This window comes from Ornithodoros turicata, chromosome 8 (assembly GCF_037126465.1).
Source record: "Ornithodoros turicata isolate Travis chromosome 8, ASM3712646v1, whole genome shotgun sequence".
Classification (NCBI taxonomy): domain Eukaryota; kingdom Metazoa; phylum Arthropoda; class Arachnida; order Ixodida; family Argasidae; genus Ornithodoros; species Ornithodoros turicata.
The window spans coordinates 17,655,552-17,675,887 of record NC_088208.1 but is presented as its reverse complement, the minus strand read 5'-3'; the positions used below and the strand labels follow the sequence as shown (position 1 = coordinate 17,675,887).

Below are 20,336 nucleotides of genomic sequence, written 5' to 3'. Positions count from 1 at the left end.
ATTAGCAGACAACATGATGAGGATGCTAGAAATGGGGGCCCTACAGCAAAGCTAGACGTGTGAACCTCTGAACGGGCAAAACTACAAGTGTTTCTGTTGGCTTTCTTTTTTTTTCTTCTTCTTCTTCCAAACGAGATATGGTCGTAGACATGCATCTCTGGTCACCATGTAGCAACTTCTCGATACAGTGGCAGCTGGGCGTGCAGCACTCGCTGATTCACCAGAATAGCCGGGCAATTGGGTACATCCAGCGTGCATTTTTCCCAGTCACAGCCTCTTTCTTTTCTTTATTTCGGTTTAACTGGCGAGTACAATTTGTACCCCACTAATTGCTCGCCTATGGTACAGTTTCCTTATACTGATTCATGTGTAGGGAAGGACCGCGCTCTGGAGTGGAGAAAAGCCTCGTCATCAGCGTGTATTTCTTGTACAACGCTACACCGGGTAGTCTTGTATGTACCAGTGACACTGGCAATGCTTTCGAGAAAGTCTGTTCCGCGTTGAATGCTAGTAGTGCTAGTCATCAACCTTCCTTTTATTTATTTCTTTCGCAAAGTAAAGTTTGTGAAGTACAGGATTTATACAGCACAAACGCAAAATCAAATAAGTATGAGTGCGTTTAAATATTTATAAACAGAGGTGGTAAAGACCGTTTGCACCTTGTTAATTGGTGAATGAGTTAATACAGGCTTGCTCATAAACGACGCCTTCAACCTCCCAACCTGGGTTACAAAGTGATTCCTGTTACGTCTGTTTGTCCTATCAGGTCAAAGACTTATTTGAGTAACAACGGCCACGTAGAAATACATATCTTAAATATCTCAGTTAGACAGACAAGGATACCTTGACAAGTCGAGAACAACTGCTAAGTTACAAAACAGTTCCATTTCAATATTGCACAACCGCTGCTATAATGTAATAAATATCCAATTATGTAATCACAGTGAACCTAAGTACTCTATATTTACAGCACCGCGTAGTACATACATATAAAACAGAGAGCCGCCGGCGCACTTGCAGAAATAGTTTACATATCAAGAGCACACAGTTGCAGATACAATGCTGAATGAGAACTTCCGTTCTTGTCTGAATGGTTCTTTCAACATGTGACACGAGGATAGACAGACGTGGTAGCTGTGTTAAGGATCCACGGCAATCATATTGAACAATCAGCTGAATGGAATCAGCCAATAATCAGCTAAGGCAGCGTTCGCACGGGGCAACTTTTTGCAGCAACTATGAGCAACTTTGGAGTTGCTGTCAGCCGGCAACCTCCAGCAACTCGAGTTGCTCCGAGTTGCTGCGAGTCGCTCCCGGACCGAAAACTCGAGAAGTTGCTCGTGCATCGGCCAATCAGAGAGGGAAGCATTGCCACGTGACTCCCGATGGCGTTGTGGATTTCGTTCGTGGGTTCATAGGTTCAAATCCTGGAGGTGCAGCTAAAAAATAACTTTTTCTTTTTTTACGAACTTCACGGAAACATATCAGTTGCCACTTCTGGACGGCAATAATGATCTATTGGAGTAATAAAACTGACTGAAATTTGATAAACAGCAGCTAAAGAAATGATTCCACCAGTTAGATTCGAACCCACATTGTCCGGTCGCCATAAGGTTGCTTGTGGGTGGAGCTACAGAGTTGCTGCGTGTGAACGCGGACTCGAAATTGCTCAAAAGACGTTGGTTTGAGTTGCTTCGAGTTGCTGGGAAAAGTTGCCCCGTGTGAACGCCGGCTAAATCAGCTACGTATAGACTACAGAACACATCAAGACGGTGTACAACTGCTTGTGCTGCAGATAGCAGCTGCATACTGTGTTGCTGCGTTGCGTTGCCCTTCAGTATTTGACTGCATTGTTCACCATGGATGTCACGTGAATTGAGTCGCTCCTACGTTATTCGAGACTACGGATAAATATAGAAACAAAATTTAAAAAACAAATGAGTCACACAAGAAGCTGCTCGTATTGTGATATTCCACGTAAAAGCTGGTGCAAATGGCAAGAAAGGCATATGCTTTCGAAACCAGCGACAAAAGTGATGAGGAAACACTATTTAGTCAGAGCAATATTACTATGAGACTTTCAAACTGCCGATCAGCCGATCGGGCTGTTTAAAAAGCTGATTCGTGAATCGGACACAAATGAATTGTCATAAATAACACTCAAGAGGATTACAGAAGATAGACACTCGGAACATGTCCAAGAACGGTAACGATACGTCGCGACGTTTCGACGGCAGGTGCTTATGAAAAACGCTACGGGGAACATTACTGTACGCTGTATAATTTCGCACCTTGATGTCGACAAAGATGATATTGATAAATAAATATTTAACGTTGACTTTGATGGATCTCCTTCAGGCCTGATGCGAGTTTGTCATGAGGTGAAGAACAAATCTCGGACGCGTTAAAGGGTTAATTGAAAGCGCATACAAACGTGAAGAAACAAGCACAAAACGTTTGTAAGAAACTAGCAACGCGTTTACGCGTGCGTGACACTACAATCGTGGAAGCTGAAAGTGTGGCAGTGGAAAATGCACATTACAACGCTCAACACGATCAGGATAAACGTAACAACATCAACTCGCGTTTCTATAACGTTTTTTTTTATGACTTAACCGGCCAACTGTACAATGCTTCTTCTATTTTTTACAGCGTCAATGATATGTATCGCATGTACGAACGTAAATTTTCGTTCGTGTTCTTTTTCTTTTCTTTTTTGACTATGTTACGAATGGTAACGAATGATAAAACGAATCTCATTTGGTGTCCTGCTTGTCAGGCATACTGCAGGCAACTTTATCGTATTTCGTTTTGGTTGCACGTACTTGCTTGCATTTTCTACGATATATTCTTATATCTTATCTTATGTCTCGATATCATGTATATAGGGTTTCTCTTCTTGACTACATGTTTCCTTGCACTAAGTGGTAAGGAACGATTGTTTTAAAGTTGCTTCCTAACTTACTAATGCCACGTGTTGATGATAACATGCTCCAGCTTGCCTATAGCTGTGAGACACAGGCTTTTAGAATAGTGTTACATAATGAACGTATTTTAGGCCCGATAGAATTCCTGCTACTACAGTAAACCTTATAAGGCCTCGTCTCCCTCTTTGTACCGATAGCCGTTCTGTTCTTGGGGAGTCTTCTGAACTTGATGAAGGGGTTCTTCATCCTGAGGACGCTTCCTCTTGAAGAAGCCGAGCTAGGAGTGAAAGCGAGACATATCGTCACTTGTCGAACACATCGCATCGCCACATACAACACATCACAGGGGATGAAAAGCAGCTACATAAACAGGCAGGAATCTGATACGTATTTTCAACGCAATGCAACACGCGAGACAAAAAATATATACGCGCATAAAGGCCGATACGCATAGGACGTTTTACGGACGATTTCACGACACGCACGCGCTCAGCGTGCGTGTGACCTCGAAAAAAGAAAAAAAAAACGGCTTCCCAATGCGCACGGAGGGTATACGCCAGCATCTGTCGACTCGCATCAGCGATCCGCGCGCGTCCCGAAGTGGACAGAGACATGGCCTACGGTGCTGCAGACAAAGTTGAGTATGAGTAACGAAAAAAGTTTTGAGACAATCGCCACCACACTAAATTTACTTCTACACAACAACGACATCTGGAACGAATGAACGCAGAAACCGTAGAAAACAACAATATCGGCACACTCCGAGAAACGCTTGTTGTCGACGAATAAGGCAATATTGGGGCGTGTCACTCGCTGCGTTTCGGGTAGGTCGTCTCGCGGACGTTTCTTCGCCGCGCATACAAGGCTACGGCGCGCGTGCGACGTTTTGACGCTCGGAAAACGTCCCGTGCGTTTCAGCCTTAATTGACCCAAACGTTGGTAGCGCTTTAATGACGAATTCGCTTGGTCAAAACGTAGCAAAACAGCCGAAATTGCTAGCCTTTTACCCGCGCTGGGTCACGTGACAGTTGCCACCCGATCATGAGTTCCAGGAATCTAGCGATTTTAGTCGCTTGGCTCACGCGAGGGGCATCGCGCTCGCTCGCCTTCGGATTTCGTCGTCTGCTAACCCACGTGAACTTCGACATGCGGGCCAATGCGGGACCTTGCCACACTCGCAGCGCGGGTGTGACGACGTCGGATATAGTTGGGCAACCCGCTGCAGGTTCTACCCCGGTTGGACGAAAAAAGTGCTAGCAGACAAATTCCTGACGCTCGGAAAACGCCACGCGAACATGCGAGATTGTTGCGTTCTGACCAAGCGAACATGACTGTTCGGGATCTGGTAAAAAAAAAAAAAAGAAGAAAAAGAAGTTGCACGAAATGACTAGAGTCACTAAATAAGCTACGCTTCAGAGTAGCGACACTGAGCTGCCATGTTGTTTCGGATGACCTCCAGCCCCACCTCTATTTTGGCAGTAGAAATAGATGAAGGTGAAGTTCAGCAGTGGAAGAAGACGACACTTCGAAGAGCGCTAAATGGATGGCGCTGGAGGTCATCCGAAACAACATGGCGGCACAGTGTCGCTACTCTGAAGCGTAGCTTATTTAGTGACTCTAGAAATGACCACCCGAATTCGCATAACTATGTATTTAGCGCACCTGGTTCTAAAAACACCTTGGCTATCTATATAGGAACTAGTGTATATGTACGTGTCTATTCCTGACGAAAGCAAAATGTCCCTGACAAGGCGCAAGACGATACGAGCCTTGTCAAGGGAAGATCCTCAGCACGCGAGCCGTCAATATTTCGAACAGAGACAGCCCTGTGTACTGTTGTGTTCTGTCCATTTTCCTGTTTCTCAAGCCCATGGATACCTTGCAGTATACAACAGGTCGCGTGCACATTACTTTGATGTTTCATGTCTATTTTTGTACTGTCCGCATCTCCGTCGCTACTGGGTCTTTCATGATGTATCGTTACCAACAACCTCGTTCTCCAGCTCGAGTAGTCTGAGAACATCAGCTGGGAGGACTCGGAATGTAACGATCGTTGGGGGTATCTGAGTGTTGAGGCACAATTTTTCCTCGCGTAATTGACGCACTCCCATTTATGGCTCAACGTGTTTAGGTTATAAAAAAAATATGATAATTATTCGAGCAAGCAAGCGAATATCGTGTGCACACGTTATGCGTTAATGCGAAATACTCGAGTTTTGCCACGGCTGTTAATTACCTTCCAGAGAAGAAGTGCAAGAAGACCGAGAAGTAAAAGTCCCCCACAGACGGCCAAGAGTATGATCCACCAGGCTGGTCCACGGACACCACTTTCCAGGCCCTCCAAGATCACCGTCGTCGATACCTGCGCCAAAAAAATACGTATGTGTCTGTGTCAAGCCATGAAAACAAGATGACATCACGCGCGATTACGTGCGAATTACGCGCGATGAAATTACGCGCAAGATGAAATTACGAGCACACAGGTAGCACATAAGTATAAAAAAAAACTGCCTTCGACATGCCATGAGTTCTTGTTTAAAGAGACTGTAGAGTGAAATACAACCACCATGCTTTCATGTACCACCATGTAACACTCTTGTGACGGCACACATTAGTTTTTCATCCTTTGCATGAATTTTCGAAGATTTGATTCCGCGCGCTCTGCTCCACCGCCCAGAGTGTATGGATGCCGTGGATAGATGGCGTTACTTGTTCATAAAATTCCTTTGAGGCATCTCGCGTAGAGTCCCGGCAGTGTAGCGAATTCAGCTTGCTTCGAGTTGTGTTGATACATTGTTGTGTGTTACGGTATATCCATACAGCACAGGCAAGGTATTGGTAACGAAGACAAACTACCGGACACGATTATAGTTGAATTTTAAAGAATATGCTCCGCAGGAATGTTACGCTTCTGGAGAAACTCAGAGCGAGAGTATCACAACGCAGAAAAGATGTTTAGAAAGATGTTCGTGAAAGACGAAATGTTATTCTGTTTCAGACTCCAATTGATTTCGTAAAGGTATTTTATGTGTATCACGAATGCTTCTTCCATTCATGATCTCCGTCTTAACTTGGACCACGGCCGAGTACAACCTGATGCACTATTCATTAGCTTTGGGAAACTTAGCTTCGGGATTCTGACCGCTTTATTATCAACGCTTTAGCTTCTTCATTATGTTCTTTAGGGAATTAACAGTTTTCTAATTGCTTTGAATGATATTGTGTTAATTAATATCTATCCGAATTCGCGGACGTCATCGTCATGACATATCGTATCACTGATAGCATCCTTGACAGCGACATCATGATACTGTTTCTTCTTGGTACTCAACATGATTACTTCTTCTAGATATTGACTAGTGTCATTGCGTCACCATTTCGGGATCTATCCAGCAGCCTCGTCGTCAAGTGCATTCTGCTTTATCTTATTAGCATCGTTGCTTGAATGTTTTCCTAGGATGTCACGCGCGCTAACCATATTATATCTGTTGCTCCAAATGGTAATGCAAAAGTAAACCGCAGACGTCACAAAGCTCAGAGTTGCGTCCATTCCCATTGGGAGCTGTACGCACGTGACTTCTCGTGCGTTGCCTCACTGGCGGTGGCGAGGGTTGTGATGTCGGAGCCGCACGAGTTTTGGTACTCGCGGTGCCCATTTGTGATGTGATGTGATGTGATAGAAGAATAAGAAGAAGAACAAGAAGAAAAAAAAAGAAAAAGAAAGAACGAAACGCAGTCGGTTCTGCTTAAGGTTTCGTGGTGCAGATTTTCTCCGCTTCTATTACCCTCTCCGCTGTGAAACTTTCACTGCATGGTCACACAGGGGCGGACCTAGAGGGCGGCATCCTGACACCTCCTCAATTTTTGCCTTCACGTAGTGCTTAATTGACCTGGATCGTGTATCTGCCACGCTGGCCAGGGCTAAACCCCGCTCAGAATATCCTGCATCCACCTCTTGGTTCACATCGATGCAAAGAACCGCGTTTTCTGCGTTTAACTTGGATAACGTGGGATGACCTGTCGCAACCTCTTTAAGGTCCCCTCTCAGCGCTTCGTAGTCTTTCCTCACGTCGTAAATTTTCTTACCTGTACGTGTTTCACAAGGTTTTCTACAACCCTTCGTCAATCGTCAATACGTCGCCCTTATATCTTTGAAAACGCTCATATTTCTTCTTGACCAGGTCACGCGAAGAAAAATAAAACAATTACTCTCTAAATACTTTTCCGAGTCCTTCTCTCTCTCTCTCTCTCTCTCTCTCTGTGTGTGTGTTTGTGGAAACCACACGTGACTGGCATGATCTTCCTTCACCGCTAAGGCTCATCTCTGGTCCACAACAGTTTCACCATTGTTTGCTTTCTGATTGCATTGGACCAAAAAAATCATAATTTGTGAAAAGGGAGACGATGGTGCAGCGTGGCATAACTCAACGCAACGTGACATAAACTCATGGCACCATGGGCCACCGTCAAACAAGCACACGACAGCAAATTTTCAAACTGTTGCTGAGTTTCAGAATTTGTTGTCCGTCCTTTTTTGACCGTGTCTCCCGGTGTCCTTCACCATCAATGTAATTTGTGTTCATTATTTCAAGCTATACCGGAGTGTACTACCGTTGCTATATACCCTTGTGCCCTCACGTACCTAATGCCTTTGGTAGGGCCCTCGATACGTGATAATAAAGAACCAAATCAAATAAAAGGCAGCCTAAACCTCTGCGTCAGGTGCATGGAATCCCTAGTGGCATGCGGACTTACGTAGTGAACCTTGTACGGGATGAAGTCCGGTCGAAGACCGTACTGAAGCTGCGTGACCCGCGACACCATCTTGGAAGATATCTGAAATTTCTCCTGCGACATCTTGGCGATTGTTTGCTGCCACAGACGCGAATTGACTGTTAGCACCACCACATCACCAGCGGTGAGGTTGTGCGCCACGCAGCGAAACACGGCGCATCGAGGGAGTTCTCCGCAATCCTGAAATGAAAGGCATTCACGCTTAACTACGGCATTCTTGGCAATATGTGCTTCCCCGTTTCCTGGACTTAATGAAGGACAGCAGATTGTGAAGTGCAAGTGTCCTACCTGTTCGCTCTGAAATTCCCTATCTTCCAGGTTCCTGACGTTGCGACGTGGAACTTGTTCCAGTTCACGACGTGGCCTTGCCTTCCTCTGCAGATAAAGCCGAAGGGAAAGAGGTTGAGAAAAGAACTCTCACCGGAAGTGCTTGATGATGATGATGATGATGATGATGATGATGATGATGATGATGGTGGTGGTGGTGGTGGTGGTGGTGGTGGTGGTGGTGGTGGTGGTGGTGGTGGTGGTGATGATAATTCGGGGCTTTACGTCGCGAGACAACTGTGATCATCACGTGCTTAATGCAGCGTTTGCAATATTACAGTCCATATATTGGATGCACAAAATGAGTCTTGTCCCATAGCACGCTGTCTTTGCAATAACATTTAAAAAAAAGCGTTTTCCGAACCTCGATAGGTAAAGCGCAGCCCCAAACAGGGAATTTACCTGCGGAGGAGTAGACAGTTACCATGGCAACAGGTACGCCTCATGAAGGGGCGCGCGTCGATCTGAGTGATTGATTGATTGTTTTCTGCCATAATACGTATTATATTTGTGGGGAACGGGGGGAGAAAGCGAAGACCTGGGATTGCATAGGCATAGGACATTTCTGGTATATTCCGGATTCAAACCTCCGCATCATCAAAATGCTTCTTTCAGAAATGCGAAAATCGTTCCTTCACAACCGTATCAGCCGTCACCTCTGCGCACTTTGTAGAAACTTGTCTTATAGTGTTTTCGATGTTTTCACAGCTACGTACGTGATCAGGAATCTGTTGGGGTAAATTCGTGTTTTATTTATTTATTTATTTATTTTTTATCAACATATTAACATTCGTGAAGGCTCGATCTGTTTACCCTATCCCCGTTCGACCTACCGTGTGGTCTCACTTAGTTACTCTTCTGAGGATCTATGGAATTGTCTGCCTTTACACATTCGCAAGTTTTCGTCGCTTTATCTATTTAGGCGTTGACTTGTCGTGTTTTTTGAAACAGACTTTAATTTGAGCCACGTCAAATGTGTCGAGCACTGGCCCATATTTGTCAAATATTTTTTTCCTGACTTGGCTGTTCATTGTTGACACAGTTGCATTGTTTATAGTTAAAAATGTGTCTTAAAACCTCTATTCTATGATCAGTATGAAACTTTCAACCTTTGAGTTCATTTACTTTAACTGGATCACTGAAGTTTCTACATTGTTCGCCAACAGCGACATCTTTCATCTTTCATCATCTTTCATCTACAGTCTGCCGATCTTTTTCCGCAACTTGAAGTGAGTATGTTTTCTTTTTTGCCCAACAAGGTGAAGCGCATCATAATCAATCTATGCCTTGAAGGATTCCTATTGAACTATTTGCCAGTGTCGAGGACAAACCTAGTTATGCCCACCTGTATATGTCTTGGGTTGAGGATACCCTCACGAATGTTTTCGCAGTGGCAGTTGCCGCGCACTTGCGGGTAGTCAATCAAGTACAGTAGAGGATCATCGTGGATGTTGTGTGTAGGCCACATCAGGAAGATCTCTGCTTCGCGTACCAAGCTTGGGCCTCGGTTAATGATCTGTAACGAAGGTCGCCGTTAATATAGGGGGATGATATTCGTCCCGGTGAAGCGACGAAGTAAGGTTAAGGAAAAAAGGGGGTCTCGCAGGCCCGCTAGAAGGTTCAATTTTTATCATTTCCGGAAGATTTTACTTCTTTTCACTTTCACTTACGACCTTACAGGAAGACTGGAATGACATTTAGGAGTGCCCTAACCCATTGTTGTTATTATTTTGGCTTAGGCGGGTCATGTCTGTTTTCTTGTATTTTCTATGTTCCAGTTTAAATCATTATCTAGTTACTTATTTCTCGTGGAACCCGCCGAAGCACAAAAACGAAAAATTTGGAGTCCTTCAGTGCTCCTTTGAGAACTTTGTGCCTTTTCTTTTACTTCTTCTTCTTTCTTTTTTTTTTTGAGATTATTATTCACATTCTCACCTCATACACGTGCTTGACTTCTGGTCCTATATCGGTATCGTACACAACTTTTCGTTCTTCAATTCCTGACTGGTTGAAAAAGATCTGCTGTGGGAACGATGTTCTGCGGAAGAAAAACAAAGGAAATCAAGTTTGAAGGACACGGTTCTGCATAACATAACTTTCTTCGATATGCCGTTCGATAAAAAGAGGATTTTAAAGGGACGGTCGCATCCGGAAAGGTATATCTATGTTCGACATCGGGTGACAATCTACTTGGCTATTTTTTTGCGCCTGAAAAGTGCTTACATATAAATATAGAAATTTTAAAAATCAGCACTGCTACGGCAGCTTCAGAGGCTCTGGCGACAACGACATCACCGTGACGTCATTCTCTAGCAGGAGGAGTGAGAGGGCGGCGCTCGGAGAAGTAGTGCGCCGTCTAGACGTCCGAACGGCCGCGGCGTCCCTTTTCTCGAGGCCCTCAAGGCCGTGCTCCGATCGGTGGTGTAAGCAATGACGTTTGCGCCTTTTTCCAGATTTCCGGCATACTCTCAACATCCGGCATCTGATATTGTCACGCATTTCACCGTATAGCGGTCAGAAAACGCCACTATATTTCGCGTGATGTTTGCGATTGCGTCGGCAATGGTGAACGAGGAATAAAATTACAGCATAGCTTCGAAATCAACTGGAAATAATTCCCCTTTAATGATTATTCTTGCCAGAGCCGTTAATTAGGAGAGTTTGGCCATTGGGAGGACTTTGTTTTAAAGCGCGTCATTTGACGTCACACGACGGGCGGCGCGAAGGCCAGTGCCGCCATTTTGGAGCTGAGCTACTGCTTTGCCCTTGCAGCCCGCCATTTTTGAGCGGAGGCGCAGCATTGAAATCGCTACATACCACCTGGGCTCGTCACTCGGCTCGCCTTCCATTCCGGCCAAGTGGGCGGAGCGATGACGGGTCTGACGTCACGGCGAGCCCCAATCTCTGGGCTACAAAACTATATAAAAACGAATGGCCAAACTCTCCCCATAAACGGCTCTGCTTCTCGCCAGAGCCGTTTATTAGGAGAGTTTGGCCATTGGGAGGAGGCCGTCTCAAAGCGCGCACTTTGACGTCACACGTTAGGCGACCCCAAGGCCAGTGGCGCCAATTTTGGATCAGAGCTGTCAACTTCAAATTTCAAGTTCCGCCATTTTGGAGCAGGAGGTACAGCCTTGAAATTCCCGCGTGCCGCCGCGGCTTGCCTTTCTTCCCGGTCAAATGGGCGGAACGATGACTGCTCTGACGTCACGTCGGCTCCCATCTCCGGCAAAGATCAAAAGAATGGCCAAACTCTCCTCATAAACGCCACTGATTCTCGCCAGAGCCATTTATAGGGAGAGTTTCGCCATTCTCTGATCTTTTGCCGCCTCGTGGGTGGAGCCTACTTTGACGTCACAATCGTCATTGCGCCGCCCAAAAAGCCTGAATCCAAGCAGAATCCGCTTATTATCCATCTGGTGCTCGCCATATTGATGCTGTCCGTCAGCTTTGTTGTCGCAATGAATGCAATCTGCAGGGATAACCGGCTTATGACCCACAGCCGCCTCTGATAAGGAGAGTTTTGTTGCCAAACTGAAAGAGTTCAAGGACAAAGGGCTTTCGAAGGACAATGTACGCACGTGTCTTCTCTCCTTGGATTGTAAACAACGATCAGCATCAATATGGCGTCGGCGACCGGCTGACAACGGAACAATAGAGCACGGCAAGGGAGGTGGCTTAGCCGTGACGTCGCATGACGCGCTTCAAGTTAGGCTCCTCCTAATGGCCAAACTCTCCCTATAAACGCCACTGATTCTCGCGTACAATGAGCGCCATCTGTCATGCGTGGTGGGACTCACCCGCGAATAGTCATGTTGACCTTCACGCGCACTGGTAGCTGGAATGTGACGCTGTTGTCGGCAATGGAACTCTCGTTCTCTGGGTTTGTGCTGCGTTTAGAAAAAGAAACAATCATTAGCTCTGACACACATCATGAAAGACAGGACGGTAGGACATTTGAGGATCGATTCACACGATGCAACTTTTTACTGCAAATCGGTTCCCGCAACATTTGCGCGCAAAATAGGGGACGCGTGATTTCCGAGGTGGCGCGCCGAACACTGTGGCGACAGCACCCAAAGTGGGAGAATTTAAACTCTCCGGTCGCTCCCTGCATCGCCTTTTCATCGCTGCCGACTTTCCCCTGGCCCCAGGTCCCTTTCACACGGTGAGCAACTCGGGATGTGGTGGTGGTCACCGAGCTCACCAGATGGCGCGAAAAAAAATCATTGTCATCATTTTCGTCCAATCGCACTGCGACTTCAATCCTAAAGAAACGTCGCCTAAACAAAACAAGCCTAAACAAACGTCGTCGCACGCTTTATCGTTTATCCAGCTCTCTGCTTCAGATCTGTTTCGGTTTCGGTCTGTCTACCAACGTCAGGATGACGTTTCTGTAGAGGTCTATACAACATGTGAAGTCTAGACTGCCATGCTACTATAGTTGCACTTCCTTCACACGCCCCATCCTGCACCTCTCTCTCTCTCTCTCTCTTTCGTGGTCGTCGCTTGCTCGTATATAGAGATAACTGTTTTACATGTGCGTAGTGGTGTAGCACAGTATATATGTAATGACGTACAACTCATACCTGTTTACGAGGAGGGTAATGTTGAGGTCAGACGCCGTTGGGACCAGGCGGGCAGGCGAGAAAATTACCTTGAAGTTCACCTGAGAAGGAAAGATCCGTGGTTACTTTCGCTTTCTTCACTCCCGAGTCGATACGATTTGTCATATCAATTAACTAGATAATGAATTATATGCCGGGATAAAATATGAAGGATAATCACTTGTAATGTGTCACCGTGGTGCTTGCTTCTCCGTGTCAACAATCGGAAGACAAAACAATATGATTCTGACTGCTACTTGACCATGAGCGCGAGGTTTTACACATCGATCGATTGATTGATTGAAAAAAAAAGCATATGTGAGACCCGATAACGTCTGGTCAGCCTACTCCAGGACACGTGAACGGAAAAGAAAGTTGAGAAACAAGTCCCAAGATGCCCGAGAGGCACGAAAAAGAACAGGCAAGGTCCAACTAATGAATGTGTTCAGTAAAGGAGATAATAGTTCAAACGACCCTAGAGACTAAGTACACCGATGACCTTGAACGTACTGCACAATGTACTCTGTCCCTAAGACAGTACGTAGTCGAGAAGCACAGAGACTTCAGAGAGTGTCGAGGAGGTCACATGATTTCTAAACAACTGCGTGTATGGCCTGCACTTTGCACTGTAAACTTTTTCACACCTTTAAAGGTGTGAAAAGATTTAGAGTGTGTGATCCACAGGCGGGCACCCGAGAACTTTTTCGGCGCTGCAAAGGCGGTCATCCAGGTGGGTCAGCGACGATGTGGCCAGTGCGATGCGGTTTTACACATCATTCATAGCCACTACATGGATTTGGTATTATACACTTTCGGCCTAAAAGGTTTATCAAGAACCTGCTGCGTTACCTTCTTATTGGCTGGCAAAGGGTTCTCGACATCGCACACCACTACACTGCCTCCCAAGGAGCTCCTTTGTGCTCCACCACATGTGATGGAGTCCTGCAAGGTGACAAAATTACGCTCTTCCAGACTGTCTTCGCCAGAAACTATTCCAACGAACAAGGTGAAAGTTATCTTACCAGCTTGCTCTTTTCCACCTTTACGTAGTTGAGGTCAGAAGGGAAGTCAACGTACATCATAGCTTCGAAGGCGTCTTCGCCGCGGTTGTGAATGCTCACGTTCAGCTCCACGTTACCCGTACTTCCAATCAAGTATTCGTCCATGTTTCTGGAAGATGGGAAAGATGGTGTTACGGCCTCACTAAGTTTTTTTTGCCGCTTTTAAAAACTTAAAAATTCAGTGGCGACCTAGCCGTAAATGCGAGAGAAATACGGTAGCATCAAACGCCTTTTCCGGTCCGTGCTTGACTTCCGAGTACCCACTTCCGACCTAAGCCCATCTTCCGGTTGTCCACTTCCTGTCTAAACACCACTTCCGGCTGTCCACTTCCCGCCTATACTTCCGGTATCTACTTCCGGTTCATCACATCTGGTTTAACCTGACTTTCCGTTCGACTCCTTCAATTACTATATGTAAGCCCGCGTAATTAGCCTTTAATTAGACTCAATTACTTTTATGACTCTCTAATTACCCAATTCCCATTTAAATACATCCGGTAACCGGCGGTTACCGTCGGTAATTTTCCTTTAGTCTTTCTCTTGATTACATGTATCTTACATTCATTGCCTTTAAACTCAACTTTCTTGCTTTAATTCCCTTTACCCATAATTACATTCAATTACTCTTATCCCTTACTTTGTATTATCTTCGGCTACTTCAATTTCAAATCATTTGCCTCAATTTATATTTCCTTCTTATATCCCCTTTAGATGTCCACCTATACCGCTGCTTCCATGAGGCTTTACAATACAGCTTTTCTCATTTTGACACGCCTAATGCTAAAGCATTGAAACGGGGGAGGAGGAATTGGGTGTAAAGTGAACTATAACTTGACATGGTTGATACAAACAGGCTTCGCTCCGACACAGGGAAAGCTATAACCCGACTCCTCACGCCCATCCCCCGCCCCGTATGAATGAAGCGTGTTGAAGAGGGTTGCCACACTTCGATAGATGTGGTGGGGGGTGGCGGCGGTGCGTTATTTCCGAGCGATCTGCCTCCCGGCGTGGATAGGAGTGGTTCATTGCTTTCGGAAACACATTGCATTACATGGCGGAGTATTAAGGAAGAAAATATTATTTGACGTGTCGTGCTTTTCGAAATAGAACCCATCCAACTTCCACGTGATGTCGGAAGAGCGGGAGACTTGGCCAACCCCACTGGCTCTCGAAAGCACTTCACATGCAGGAGGAACAGTCCCGAGGGCCTTTGAAGAATACGACCCACACGGCCCATTCTCTTTGTGTTCGGAGTCGAGGAATGGGAGTCCTGTTCGGCGCTGGCAGGGAAATATCGGTGCAGGTCTCCGTGAAGTCGGACCGGGACGCTCAATCTCACCCCCCCAAACCCCCGTCCAGAGTAAACTCACGGAGTACAAACGTGGAAACGTACAAACACAAACAAACAAACAAAATGGCATAGATGCGGGATAACTGGTGGACGAACTCCATAATGTAAAAGCCTTTGAGGCTGTTCGTGTCGTCCCTCTGTGTGTGCCCAGACTCAGGATTTTACATTATGGAATACATACGTACATACATACACATACATACATAACACACGTGTACGCGTGTTTAGTCCTAGAATAGCAGAAACTTACGGCCTTGCCAGCAGATGCAAGTCAGGGACGCAGACATCGTCATCTCCACAGTTCTTCTTGATGTGTACCTGGAACACGATTGTGGGCCTTCAACAACTTCTCTAGAACCAGCATGCCAGATCTCGTGATATTGGGAGACGAAGCACTAAGTACCTGCTCTTCATTTTGAGGGCGAGAGCAGTAGTATTTTTGAAGCGTGATGTGGACAAGCATTGCACTTGTCCCATGCTACAGTTTCCTCCATAGCTCCAATAAACACCCAGTTAAGAGCAGAAGAGGCCAATTTGCAATACAAATAGAAAGCCACCAAGTAAGCAATGCAAGAAAGCGTAGCGATAAGGAAATGCGATGTGGGCAAGCCTAATGTCTTGTCTTGTCTTCAGGTTGCAATACAAGCTTCGTGTCATGCTACGGACAACACGCTACAAAGCCATCTTCGCCCTGTAACACGCTGCCCACTCAGGTGTTGTTCTCTAGCCTGGATGTTGAAAACGGGAGGTGGTCGCCTTTTCTATAATACTTTGCACATAGAGTTACAAAAGCGGCGTGACAGAGATGGAGCGATGTCGTTGTAAATGGCGATTGGCCTTGATCGTGTTACGCGGTGAAGTTCTGCGTTTAGATTGCAGGCCTAAGTATTCGGTGCTATTTTGTTTCCATATTTCCCGGACGGGACGGGGGATTTATTGGCGAAAAGAAAAGAAGGAAAGACAAAACGGGAAATGTACCCCGAACGGGGGATGCTGTGGCCTATGCACTTTTGTAGCTAGCTTGCACCTTCTATGCCAAGCTAGCCTAACCAAAATTTCTGCATGTGTAATAGTAATGGTGGTTGTGTGTGATATTATGAAGTAAGTCCCACTGTGTACGTAGAAACTATATTTGACTGCTATTTCGCCGCCGTCCAACTATCTGTTCCATAGTTCCGAAGACACGATGCTTCACGTACTCATGTTGTCACATTTTTTTGTGTGTGTCGGGCTATATTAATACGTTCCTAATCTATGAATCCAATAAATTACGAATTATTTTATATCCCTAGAATCAGTCAAGCGACGACGAAAACCAATGTGGTTTCTTACCGCAGGGAAAATCCTTAGCGACTATTCCGTTCACATAGGTTTCGTGCTCGAATTGTTGTTTTGAGCGGCCTTCGCACCTGATGTACATGATTATTATACCGCTCTATACTAAATATCATTAGGTCCAAAGTGACGTACAAAGCAAAATTCTTCACACGCACTTAGTTAGCTTTTGTACACACATACACACACCTGTTTGGTAATGTTGCTGGGCTTCGTCCCATTCAGCACTGGCGGAAGCAGCGAATGAGCAGAGGCAGTGTCTTGCAGCCTGTAGGTAAGTTCGACGTTGATTGGGGACAATTTATCCCGGATTCCTATCTGTAGTGGAAAAAAGAAAGAAAAAAAATTTCAAGTGTTAAGTTCCAGATATCACGAAACGGCGACACACGCGAAAATGACGTGAAGGGCAAGTACAGCACAGAAATGAGAACCTTTCGTAAGCAGGAATTCCATGTCTCATTTGCATCATGAAATTCACCAGTCTATATTGCGCCAGGGAAAGCACAAGAAAGCGTAATTCCCGTGGCTGATGTCAGTGAAAAGAGGTGCATTACACACATTGCCGTTGAATTGGTTACGAATGGCCAAGAATCTCCTCGTTCCTCAAATGTACAAATGGCGCTCCGCGTATGCGACCAGGTTCTGGGTGAGATCATCGCGGTTGCTCACGGAGGCTCAGAATGGAAATGGTGAAATGGGAAACGGAACTGACTTTTTTCTTTTCTATTATTTTCAGACAAACGCATGGAACGTTTTCGCAGCGCCGAAACGTCGCGTGCACGCCGTGGCCTTGCACGCGCGTCGACGAAACGTCTGCGAGACGACCACCCGGAACGCATTGGACGCGCCCCAATGTTGCCTTATTCGTCTACCACAAGCGTTTATTCGATTGTGCTATTGCCGTCCTCTTCTACGGTTTCTGCATTCATCCTTCCCAGTTAGCGTTGAAATGTAGAAGTAAATATAGTGGGGTGGACATTGTCCCAAAATTTTGTACGAGGTACTCATACGACACTTCATCTGCCGTACGGTGGCCATCGGTCTCTCCACTCCTCGGAAAATGCGCGGCAATATATGTAGTCCGTAGACTCCGATGTGGACTCTCGCGTTAGAAAACTTGTTTTTCCGAGGTCACAGCGCAGAAGTCAGACGCCGAGCGCGCGTGCATTGTGAAACCGCTGGAAAAACGCTCCATGCATTTCGGCCTCAAAGAAAGACCTCCCAAGGATTCGAAAAAAAAAAAAAAATTGGTGAGCATCCCACCGAACACGATCCACTCCCTCGATACCGAATATAACATTCGCATTCATTTTCGCGAGTGATTAATTCGTAAATGATGACAATAGCAAACCGATACCGAAATGCGAAGAGCAGAAAACAGAGCTCCATGCTATACCGTGACGTCTCCCAGCATTGTCGTCTGCTTCGCAACCTGCATTCTCCCTTGCCGGATGCCGGATGACGACAGCAGTGCGTTGCTTTCAGTGCCCTCTCGCTTCACAGAGGCTAAGCGCTCGCTTCGTAATAAATCCGTTTGAATCAAATGTACGCAGTTTTGGAACGAGATATTCCGTACACATGTTCCTGACATACCAAAGGGCACGGGTGTACCACAACTTTTGTAGTGATTTTGTTGCGGAGTCCCACTTTAAAGGGACTATCGAATCGGGAAACGTGCATCTGAGAACGCTACCGTCGTGTTGGGAACCGCTTCACAGTGTATTTGGCCAAGTTTCTCTTCCGAAACCAGCTTATATATAAATGAACGAATTTTAAAGACTCGCGCTCCCTCTGCATCTAAGGAAGCCCCAGCGATAGGAACATCATGATGACGTGAGCCAGGCACACGAACGGGAGCGAAGCGCGGCTGTTGTTATGCATGACATCAAGTGGCACAAAAATTACTCCAGTAATTCGCGTCGGATTTTCGGCGTTACAGTTTCGGAATCGTACCGGGAGGGATGCGACAGCCAAACACGAACACCACCGACTAAAACAGAAAAAAAAAGAAAGAGATATTTTTTTTTTTTTTTGCATTGTAAATTAACCTCGCTCGAAGGCTCGGTGCGCAAAACATAAACATCATCAGCGAGTATTACGCCCTTGCACAAATTTTCGAAAGTACCCGTGACGCTCCATAGTTTCGGATTCTTCAAGAGTACGTGACGTCATTCAGAGTTGGCGTCTTTCTCCTATCAACAGCGCGACAAGACATCGGTCGTCAGAAATTTTTGTCCATGATCTGCGATGGGCTGCAACTTCACCGCATAGCACGCTACGCGCCACCCATTATCACGAATTAAATTGGTATAGCTTATTTTTCGAGGAAAGAGAGAGAGGGGGCATACGCTTTTTTGTGTCAATTTTGACACATGATTATTGATACAAAAAGGCGTACGGCCCTCTTTCTCCACGACTCAGAAGCGATAACCTTATCATTCGTGGCAATGGTTGGCGCACAGCGTGTTATGCGGGGCAGTTCTGGTTATAGGGCGCGCTTGACGAATTACAGCATGCACCAATTCTAAACGCCATTTCCTTACCCTGTTACCATTGATATACGATCTAGTTTTTGTATCAGCGAATCGCTCGTGTATAAAACTCTGTTGTCGTGCAGCTCAACACTATGTACGAAGCTTTTTATACTACTTCTTCTTTGTAACAGCGTTGAGACTTGAAAATGCCCAGTCCACAACATTTAAAGAAGTTATAGAGGGCTACCGTCAAGCGAAGCTTGCAAGCTTCAAAAGATATTCCGGATTCTTACGGAGACGTATGCGTAGATGGAGTTGCAGTATTTGGCTCCTTGTCGGAGGGGAATGTCCACGTTCAGTCTGTATTCCTGTTCATTCTCCAGAAAATAAGCCCTCGGAAAGCTTTTTCCTCCGGCGTCAAGAACCAGCTGGTAAGCCACCCCTGGAAATTGGAATAGGATTTATCGTTAACAGTAGCGAAATAAGTCACTATATATGTCGTAAAAGTCATTACATATAAAAGTCATTAAATATGGCAGCGCAAATATCCGGCGAGGCACAGTGCACAGTTCGCTGCTGCACATACGCCAGCAAAGGTCATTCGAAGCGTGACATCGAACTTGCAAGACGTGATGAATACCATCTATGTGCGTGACCAAAGGCAGGACATTTCCAAGAAAGCAAAAGGGGCTCTGCGCTGCGGATTTGGGTGTCGGATGAGTTGAAGCAGAACAGACTGCGGTTGATTTGAGTGTAACGAAAATAAAGTAATTGAATTCGTCGCTTGACGAATTCTGCTACGTTCGTAGTGAGCCCATGCTTACTCATGTTCAGTCACCCATTGCTCAACTCTCCGTTTGCTCACTCATCCGCATAGCTCGGTCGTCCGTCTGCTCGCCTAATAAGGCGTGAGCATGCGCATGAGTGAGCATTGCCGAGTGAGCAGGCAGGTCATGTTCGTCAAGAACACCATGTAACATACGTGTAGCAGCTAGGCATTCTCACTGCCTAGCTGCTACACGTAGAAATGCTGCAGCACGTTGTGAAAATGCCCACCGCAGACGACGTAATTACAGCATATATGCGCGCTTTTAATCGAACTCGTAAAATATTCGCGATAACAAAATACGTGGATCGGCGTCGGCGCCATCTTCTCCCCCTGAAGTTCTGTTTTTAGAGTGTAGTATATAGTTGTCCTGAGCGAGGCGCAACATGAATGTCATGGTTGATGTGAATTACGGACTAAGGCAGAAATCGTGTCTCGCACTTTGTTAACAGTGTGAAAATATTCATTCTGCGTTGTACTTACCAAGAGCGGGCGATGTGCCAATACCAGAGTACTTCATACAGATGGTGGCCACAAAGCTAGGAATATTCAACAAGGAAGATTTCGTAAGTGTTGTTTTGGTCCCCATCGAGTACAAAGAGAATGGTTAAGTGAAAAAAATGAAGTGAGAGGC

The 20,336-nt window shown here is 45.8% G+C and overlaps 1 protein-coding gene across 1 annotated transcript in view; it reads right to left on the bottom strand.

The window, feature by feature from the left end:
• Window positions 1-519: 519 nt before the first annotated feature.
• The window catches only part of LOC135366568 (integrin alpha-PS2-like), an 86,173-nt gene continuing 66,356 nt past the window's right edge, over window positions 520-20,336 (bottom strand). The window contains exons 16-29 of the mRNA XM_064599318.1: window positions 20,186-20,241; window positions 19,170-19,318; window positions 16,592-16,720; window positions 15,318-15,385; window positions 13,678-13,825; window positions 13,505-13,597; window positions 12,638-12,717; window positions 11,849-11,938; window positions 9,984-10,086; window positions 9,394-9,564; window positions 8,010-8,096; window positions 7,683-7,901; window positions 5,164-5,289; window positions 520-3,204 (exon numbers count right to left, since the gene is read on the bottom strand). Of these exons, the coding sequence (XP_064455388.1) occupies window positions 3,091-3,204; window positions 5,164-5,289; window positions 7,683-7,901; window positions 8,010-8,096; window positions 9,394-9,564; window positions 9,984-10,086; window positions 11,849-11,938; window positions 12,638-12,717; window positions 13,505-13,597; window positions 13,678-13,825; window positions 15,318-15,385; window positions 16,592-16,720; window positions 19,170-19,318; window positions 20,186-20,241 (1,633 nt within the window). The 3' untranslated portion in view covers window positions 520-3,090. The remainder of the gene's footprint in view (window positions 3,205-5,163; window positions 5,290-7,682; window positions 7,902-8,009; window positions 8,097-9,393; window positions 9,565-9,983; window positions 10,087-11,848; window positions 11,939-12,637; window positions 12,718-13,504; window positions 13,598-13,677; window positions 13,826-15,317; window positions 15,386-16,591; window positions 16,721-19,169; window positions 19,319-20,185; window positions 20,242-20,336) is intronic.